The 8705-nt window shown below is 70.4% G+C and overlaps 1 protein-coding gene across 1 annotated transcript in view; it reads left to right on the forward strand.

Annotated features, from left to right (window-relative positions):
* Positions 1 to 8705, forward strand: part of TBKBP1 (TBK1 binding protein 1) — a 12100-nt gene continuing 3395 nt past the window's right edge. The window contains exons 1-8 of the mRNA XM_054224510.1: positions 1 to 136; positions 1023 to 1289; positions 2904 to 3128; positions 3218 to 3340; positions 3431 to 3535; positions 4063 to 4216; positions 4309 to 4487; positions 4605 to 4654. Of these exons, the coding sequence (XP_054080485.1) occupies positions 2907 to 3128; positions 3218 to 3340; positions 3431 to 3535; positions 4063 to 4216; positions 4309 to 4487; positions 4605 to 4654 (833 nt within the window). The 5' untranslated portion in view covers positions 1 to 136; positions 1023 to 1289; positions 2904 to 2906. The remainder of the gene's footprint in view (positions 137 to 1022; positions 1290 to 2903; positions 3129 to 3217; positions 3341 to 3430; positions 3536 to 4062; positions 4217 to 4308; positions 4488 to 4604; positions 4655 to 8705) is intronic.

Below are 8705 nucleotides of genomic sequence, written 5' to 3' on the forward strand. Positions count from 1 at the left end.
AAACGGCGGTCGGGGCTGCGGCGGGGGCGGCCGGCACCGGGAGCGGCGACACCGGCACCGGGAGCGGGACCGAGCGGGGCGGGGAAGGAACCGCATCCCGGGGGGCGCCGCCGCAGCGCATCGCAGCGCATCGCCGGTGAGTGCGGGGCCTGGGCCGGGGCCGTTGGGGGGGGGAAACCGGGCCGTCCCCGCCCCACCCGGGCCCCCGCCGCCCCGGCCCCCGGCGGCTGCCGGCCTCCTCCGGCCCCATCGCGTCCCCATCGCCATCCCCATCATCCCCCCCCCGCGGCTCCATCCCCGTCCCTGCCTCTATCCCCGGCTCCGCCCCGGGCCCCTCCTGCGGCTCCGACCCCGGCCCCGGTCCCTGCCCGGCGACCCCCGGCGCGGTGCGGCACCGGGCTGGGCGCAGGGGGGGCGGGCGGCGCTGAGCCGGGCCGGGGGCGCTGGGGGGGGGGGGGGGCGGTTACCGGAGGCGCCGGGGCCGACGCAGGCCGGGTCCCCCCCTCCCCGCCCCGCCCGCCGCTGCCCGCGACCCCCGCCCAGGCCCCGCTGCCGGGGTCGGGGGTCTCGCTCGCTGCCGGCTCCCGTTGCAGCCCCCCCGCCTTCACCCGGGGCCGCAGCAGCGGCACGGTGTCCCGGCCACCCCCAGCCCAGCCCCCCTGCAGCCCCCCGACCCCCTCCCCAGCAGCGGGGAGAGCGCCCAGGGAGGTCACAGCAATGAGGAGGGGGCTTGTACCGGTCGCAGCCCCCCGAGGCCGGGGACAGGGGGTGCGTGGCTGGAGCTCGGTCCCACCGTGCGCGTCCTCCCAGACCCCCCCAAGCGGGACCGGGGGGGCTGCGTGGTGCCTGTCCCCAGATGCCAGCTGGGTGCTGGTCGCCCGGTGGCATCCGCTGCCCGGCACGGCCCGTTCCCATCCCCATCCCCATCCCCACGGGGGCACTGAGCCGCCGCTGGCCCGCTGAGCCCTCCCGCAGCGTCCCGGTGCCGGGGAGCCGCAGCCCCATTTTTGCTCTCTTTCAAGGCATTTGTAGGCCTCGAGGAGGGGCCGACTGCCTGGAGCGTGGAGGGAGTGTAGCTGGTGCGGTGCCGTGGGGAACTCCGCCGTTGCCCCTGGAGCCTAATGACGGCGCTGCCATCTCCTGCCGACCCTCTGGTGGCTGATCTCCCGAGCTCCTGCCCACCGCGGCTCCCTGCCCGCGCTGCCGACGCCTGAGACGCGCGTGCCCGCGCCGCAGCCCTGCCCAGCCCGCACCGCCTCGCCCCGCGCCCGGGGCCCGCCGCAAGGCAGGTGTCACTGTGTGATACAGACGGGGAAACTGAGGCACGGTTTGGGGAGCAGCAGGGCCAGGGAACTTGGGGCCCGGCTGTGGGTGCAGAGCTGCTGTCAGGCCCTCGGTGTTGGGGTGGGAGAGGGTCCCGTCCCCGCTCAGCTCCGGGGGTGCCCCCTCCACCCCATATGGTGGCCCCAGGACCCTCAGGCTGGTCCCGGCCAGGGGTCTGGGCACCCACCGGCCCCAGGACTCCTGGGGTCTTGCTTTGAGGGGGTCACCAGAGTCTGGGGGAGTGTTGTCTCAGCTCATGGAGGTGCCTCAGTTTCCCCTGGGAGGATGCTGACTGTGCCCTCCCTGCCTGAGCAGAGGTGGGTCCCAAGTGCCTCCTCCATCGCTGCCCTGGGCAGGGGGGGGCATTTAAGGCCCTCAAGGTGGGGAGGCAGAGGAGGGGTCACGGTGCTCGGGGGCTTTGTCTGCGTTTCGTGCTCCTTGTCCCAGCAGAGGCCGTGAAATGGGCGGCTGCGACTGCCCGGCCCTGGCCGAGCTGGGGCTGCGGGAGCAGGCGGGGGGGCTGGGGGTGTCGGCAGGCTGGGCTGGCCCCAGGCTCTGGCGGTGGCCTGGGGGGGACGGGCCGTCCCTTCCCCCCCGTCACCCTGCAGATATCACCTCCCTCTCCTGGCTTTGTGCTATGAATTATTTGTGCGGCGGCTGCCGGGTGTCTGCCCGAGCTGGCGGGGCTGCGCGCGGCTGGTGGCCGCCCCGGTGCCCACGGCATCCCCGCATGGGATGGGGGGACATCCTGGTGCCCCCAGAGCACGGCGTACGGGTGCCGGGGCTCAGCACCGCAGTCGTGGCCACCTCACCGGCTCCAGGTGCCTTGTCCCCACCGGGACGGCTGTGCCAAAGGGCCCAGGAGCCGATGGCAGCAGCTTTCGGGAGCCTCGACCGGGGACAAATCCTACGGCAGAGGGAGCTGGGCAGGATCAGGCCCTGCCATGGGGCAGCTCGAGGGCCGTGCCGTGAGGCAGGAAGCCCCCCGGGGGTGAGCGGCATCAGCGGTATATAGGGCACGGCGGTGGCTGCGTGCCGCGGCGGCAGCGTGGGAGGGCGGGAAGCAGCTCGCGTGCGGCGCGGGGCGGGAGGCAGCGGCACCGGACGCTATTTCTGGCGCTGGCTCCCGCGGGGACGTGGGGAAAGTCACCGAGTTCCCCCCTGGGGATGCTCTCTGCGGTGATGGCCCCTGCTGTGGGGGCTGCCGGGACCCCTGTCTCCCCCCTTGCCTCCGTGGGGGCGGAGGCCATCACCTGGCCGATGTCCCCCCGCCGCCCCGGGGGACACCGCGGGGTTGGAGCCGCTGCTGGCGGTGGCGGTCCCAGGGGACTGTCCTTCCTCCATCGCCCATTGGGACACGCCGGGCTCCCGCAGACCCCGCTCTGTCCCCAGGATGGGCTTGGGGGGGCTGATCCACGGCCCCCCCTGCCCCGGGTTGGATCCTGCACCCAGTGCCCCCCCCAGCCCAGCGCCTGCGCGGGGGGCTTCGGGCTGCCCCCGGCTGGGTTCATGCCTGCCCCGGGGTCACCAGCCCCTGTCTGTCTGTCCATCCATCCGTCTGTCCGTCCCCCCCCAGGCAGGACATGGACTCCATGTTCGAGGACGACATCAGCATCCTGACGCAGGAGGCGCTGGGGCCGGACGAGGACTGGCTGGACAGCCCCAACACCGACCTCTCGGGCGAGATGTGCTCGGCCTCCCACTTCGCCCTCATCACCGCCTACGACGACATCAAGAACCGGCTGACGGGGCTGGAGAGGGAGAACTCCACGCTCAAGCGCCGGCTCAAGATGTACGAGGTCAAGGTGAGGGGCCAGGACGGCCGGCGGGGGCGGGGGGGGGGGGGGTCCCGGGGCCGGGGGTCCCCGCTGACCCCTCTGCCCCGCGGCCGCAGTACCCCCTCATCGGCGAGTTCGGGGAGGAGCACATCTTCTCCCTCTACGAGGCCAAGGAGACGTCGCTGCTCAAGAGCGAGAAGGCGTCGCTGCAGCAGCAGCTCAACCAGTTCCAGCACGAGGTGAGCGGTGCTGGTGGGACTGGGGGACACGGCGGCGGGGGGGTGTGGTTGTCCCCGAGCCGTCCCCCCACCCTCCCGCCTCCCCGGCAGCTGCAGAAGAGCAAAGAGCGTGAGGAGCAGCTGGAGGAGATGATCCAGGCCTACGAGAAGCTGTGCGTGGAGAAGGCGGACCTGGAGACGGAGCTGGGCGAGATGGTGGGTGCCGGCGGGTGCTGCTGGCGGGGACCCGGTGCCTGGGGACATCACGGTCCCCTTCCCTGCGCTGCGACAGCAGCCAAGCAGATGGCTCCTCTGTCCCACGGGGCTGCCGGTGCCACCGCCGGGGCTCGGTGGGGATGCAGGGCTGGGGGGGCCGTGGCTGCTCGCCCCCATTGTGGCCGTGTCGGGGGCTGCGGTGACGCAGGTGGCTCGGCTTTGTCCCTGTCTTCCCACCTCACCGAGGGATGCTTCCAGCGTGTCCCCATCCCGGGTCGACCGGGCATTCCCGGCTTCCACCGCCCCATCCCCCGGGGGGGTCATCCCTGCTGTGCCCCCCCCATCTTGGGGGGCCACGTACTGGGGACAGATCCCGTCACCCTGCCAGGACGGCCACCAGCTCCACGGGTGTCCCCAGCACCGGATCTGCCAGGGGGGGTCAGAAGAAGCCCGGGGTGGGGGTTTGTGCTGCCGGGGCGGGAGGTCTCAGCCCTCTTTCCCCCCCCCCCCGCCACTTCCCTGGTCAGCGGGCGCTGGTGGAGACGCACCTGAGCCACATCCGGAGCCTGGAGCAGCAGCTGCGGCAGCGCGATGGCAGCACCTTCCCGGGGCTGGGCGCCCCGCTGCCCCCCCAGGAGGTGCCTTTCCTCGCCCTGCACCCCAACCCCGGCCTGACCCACGGTGAGCTGCCCCCCACCCCCTGCCCCACGGCACCCCTCCCCGGGGCTGGGTGCCGGGGCGGGGGGCTGAGCCGTGCCGTGCCATGCCCGCAGTGCTGGAGCGCGCCGGGGGCTGGCAGAGCCGGGGGCTGGAGGCAGCGGGGCGGCTGGAGGCCGAGCTGGAGGCGGCGCGGCAGGAGACCCAGCGCGCCCAGCACCGCGAGGAGCACCTCAAGGCCGAGTGCGAGCGGCTGCAGGCGGAGCTGAAGCACCTGCAGGACGCCCGGGAGCAGGTACGGGGTAGGGGCCGGCCCCGCGGGACCCCCACCCACCCATCCATCCACCCATCCACCCATCCATCCCCGCTGGGTGGGGGTCCGGGCGCTGATGGGATGTTCTGCTCCCCCCAGGACCAGTCGGAGCGGGACATGGCCTGGGTGAAGAAGGTGGGCGACGACCAGTAAGTCTGGGGCGAGGGCTGGGCTGCAGTGGGGGGGGCCCAAGGCTTGGCTCCCTGTGGGTCTCCGAGTGGGGGGGGGACAGGGGCTGGGGGAAACCAAGCTCCATCTTTGCCTGGTTTTGCACCGACCCCTTTTCCCCCGGCGTGAGCCGTCTCGTGATGGAGGCAGATGGCCGGGATGCAGGATGGCACCGCGCTGGCGGCTCCCGGCTCCTTTCTGCCGCCGGTGCCTGGGCAGGAGCGAAGCTGCCCCCCCCCCACCCCCAGCCACCATCCCGGGGGCTCCGCTTCCCCCCCAGGTCCTCCGGTGGGGTGGGACGAGGCCTCGGAGGGGATGCTCGTCCCGTCGGGCTCAGTGCCGTGGGTCTGTCCGTCCAGGCCTCGGGGTCTGCCGGGGCCAGGGTGGGTCCCCAGCCTGGCAGGGAGTGTGCGGGGGGGGGCTCTGCGGGGACACCACTGGCCTTCATGTCCTGGGGGGACAGGACCTCGGGGGCTTCCCCCCGCTGAAGCGCTGCGGGCAGGTGGGATCCTGCACCCCGAAATCGCTCTGCGCACCCCAGGAGTTGGGCTCCAGGCGTGGGGTGGCCGCAGTCCGGCATCCGGCACCGTACGGGCTGCGCGGTGCCGGCTCGGCACAGGGGGCCGCTGCCTCCAGAGGGCACTGACGGCGTGTGGCTGCCGTGCAGCACCCTACGGCACCCAACCGTGCCGTGCAGCACCCTACGGCACCCAGCCGTGCCGTGCATCCGTGCCAGGCTGCGGGATGGCGGCTTGGCTGCACCGGGCAGCACCAGGAGCGCGTCCGGGCTTCTGGGATCCCTTGGCTGCCCCTTCTCCAGCCCTGCACCGACCCCCGCCGCAGTGTTGCTTTCTGGGATGGTGTAACTGATGCGGAGCCATCGGGAATCCCTCCTCCGGCCCTTCACCCCTTCCCGGCTTCCCCCTCGCTGCAGCCGTGAGCTCGGGGGGCTCCGTCAGGGCAACCCCCCCGGGTGCTGGGTGGCGCTGGGAAGGGGGGCCTGGAGCACCCCGGCTTTGGGGCAAAACACGCCAAATCCGAGGAGGGCTGATGAGAGCTGGGGCAGGTGGCACGGCTGTGCCCCGCGTCCCCCTCCCCGGGGCCGCCCCCGGCATGGGGGTGTGCAGAGCAGCTCTGAGAGCCCCCCCCAAAACCTGTTTAATTAGCCCACGGCCTCGTTACCCCGCTGTCCTCCCCGCTTCAGCCTCACGCCCGTGTCCCCGCCGCGGCCGGGGCTTGCGAGGCCGCAGCAGCGGGACTTCGCACCCCCGTGTGTCGTGTGTGTGTGTGTGTGTGTCCGTGTCCCCGCGATGTGACACGGGGCAGGACGCGCGGGGCTGGCGTCACGGCTCCTGGGGGCACGTCGGGCTGTGGGGGGGCCGCCAGCCCCTCGCGAGCTGTGGACAGATAAAAGGTGACGCGCGGGGACTCGGAGAAGGTGCTGGGGTGTCGGGGGGGTGTCGGGGGTGTGTGGGGGGGGAGTTCTCCCCCTGCTTTTTCCCGAGGTGTCGGATGCTTTTGCCGTTTCTTGTCTCCCCGGCGTAAATCAGCGTGCGGGGCCGGGGGGGGCCGGCCGCATCCGCGCTGGCATCGCCAGGGGCGGCTGCCACCCCGTCTCTCCGACACACATCCCGGGGGGGGGGTGTCCCTCGATAACCCTCCCCACGCTTCTTCCCCCTTAATCCGCTTTATTTTTCACGAAGTTCGTCCCTGTCGTGGCCAGGAGAGCCGAGCTCGCCCCCGCTGTGCCCCCCCTCCCGCGGCGGGCCCCCCCCCAACCCCGTCCCCCTGCCCGCAATATCCAGCCCCCACTGGGAAATAAAACTCCAAATAGATGTATTAACATTTCCCAGAACCACCTTGTTTCCAAGCCCCACTTCCCCAGGTTGGGGAGGGGAAACTGAGGCAGGGCTGGCTCCATGCCCCTCTCCCCGAGCTGGGGAGGGGGCACCTTCCCCCCCTCCCCACGCCCAGCCTTTCCCTCCCTGCTCTTTTCTTGTAAATACGGCTCTTTTTTGTAACCCGCTCCTCTTCCACCACTTATTTTGGTGTGAAAGGTGCATTATCGGCGCTTTCCATCTCCAGGTGACTTTTCTGGCTGGCTTTTGCCGAATTAGTCACCGTGCCACCGCCGCGTGAGCGGGGTGGGGGGTCCCTCTGCCCCTTTCCCGCCCCCCCCCCCTTTTTTTTTTTTTTTTTTTTTTTTTTAGTTTCTTTTCTTAGTTTTGTCCTTTTTTTGTTCTGAGGTCGCAGCCTTTCCTGCTTGTGCTTCCTTGGGAGGGGGCCGGGGAAAAGTTGGGAACCAAATCACAAGGAAAGCCCCCGGGGGGGGGGGACGGACCTGGGGGGGGTGGAGGGTGCTGGAAAGCTGCGGGGCCGGGGGATGCTTCCCAAGATCCGTCCCCAGGATGTCACCACCAGCACCCAGCGGTGACGGTGCCAAAAGCCGGGGGGGGGTTGGGTTGCGTTGAGTGCAGGCAGGTTGGAGCACCCCCCACCCCCCCCCCGCCAGCCCCGTGCCGTCTCGCTGCCCTGCTGCTGACACCGTTTTGGTGAGATTTTGTGGGTTTTGATGAATCTTGCACCCATGGGTGCCCGCGCCGGGGCTGCCGCTGGGATCAACACCAACGACGCTGCGCCGGGACACCCCCGGTCCCCTGCTCCCCCCACCCCAATCCTGCGGCAAAGCGGGGGGGGCCGAGCTGCTGCTGGGGTCATGCCCGGTCTCCCCCAGCCCTGGCTCCCCCCAGCCCGGCGGCGATGGCTGCTTCGCCTGCGGTTCCTGCTTTTATTTCAGTCTTCGACGGCTTCTCGTTTCCCAGGTGTGATTCGTGCGGGGTCACCCCCTTCCTCCCCCCCGGGGGGGGCTGCACCCTGCCCGGCACCCGCCATCGCCGATTAACTTTCCCACCGAGGGTGGGGGCCAAACCCCGGTGCTGGTGGCGGGAAGATGCCCTCGTGTGTGTGTTTCTGGGGGTTTCTGGGGACCACACGGTGCCGGGGGGGGGCGTAGGGGTATCGTTTGTTGGCGGGGGCCGGGGGGGGGATAGCGCGGCCTCGCCAGCAGCCCAGGGGCTGGATCTGGTGTCCCCAGCCCCTCGCTTGGGTGGTCCTGGCCGGGGGGGTCCCAGCCCTGCTGTGTCCCTCAGTGTGTCCCTGGCTGGGGACAAGGAGGGGGCCGATGCCGGCCGTCCCGCCCGGGCCATGGGGACCCACGGGGACCCACGCGCTCCCACGGCATCGGACGTGGGCGGCCGGGTTTTCGGCGGCTGTTTTGTTCTCACGCCTTATCTGCAGTTGCGGATCAAAACCCCACAGTTTGCCCTGAAACGGAGCCTTTTTGGGAGGGCGGGTGGCACCAAGACACCCCCCCCCCCCTCCCCCCCGCAGCGTTTCCCTCCTCTGCCAGCACCAAACTTCACAAAAAGCCTTGCAGAACCCCCCCGGCTGCAGGAGGGACCTCTGGGGCAGGTCCGTGTCCCCCCCCCGGGTGCCGGCAGGGTGCCCTGGGTGGGGGCCGGGGGCTGCTTGTCCGTTCCCCCCCCGGCACCGCTCCCTCCTCCGCCCCAGAGCTGCGGTTTTGGTGCTTCCTCCCTGCGCCTCAGCGCAACTTTGGGGGTGCTGGGGTGACCCCCCCCCCCTCCATGGGAGCGGCCGAAATCCAGCAGCAGGGCTGGGGGGAGCCTGGACACCCCCCCCAGCTTTGGGGAGCGGCCACAGCCTCGGGGCCGGGTCCCCACGATGGGGCACAGAGGGGAAACTGAGGCAGGAGAGGCGGGAGCCTGCAGGGCTGCAAGGGGGGGGGGCAGCTGTGTCCGGGGATGTCCCTGGGTGCTCGGGGACTCTGGGGACGTGACATGGCGACCCGCCTGGGGAAACATCTTTTTCTCTTTCTTTTTCACTTTCCTTACTTTTTCTCTGTCTTCTTTTTTTTTTTTTTTTTTTTTATTTTCTCTTTTTTTTCTTTTTTTTTTTTTTTCTCTATTTTGTTCTTGTTTTCTCTTTTTTCATTTCTTCTTTTTTCTTCTTTTT

Source organism: Rissa tridactyla, chromosome 19, assembly GCF_028500815.1.
Source record: "Rissa tridactyla isolate bRisTri1 chromosome 19, bRisTri1.patW.cur.20221130, whole genome shotgun sequence".
Classification (NCBI taxonomy): Eukaryota; Metazoa; Chordata; class Aves; order Charadriiformes; family Laridae; genus Rissa; species Rissa tridactyla.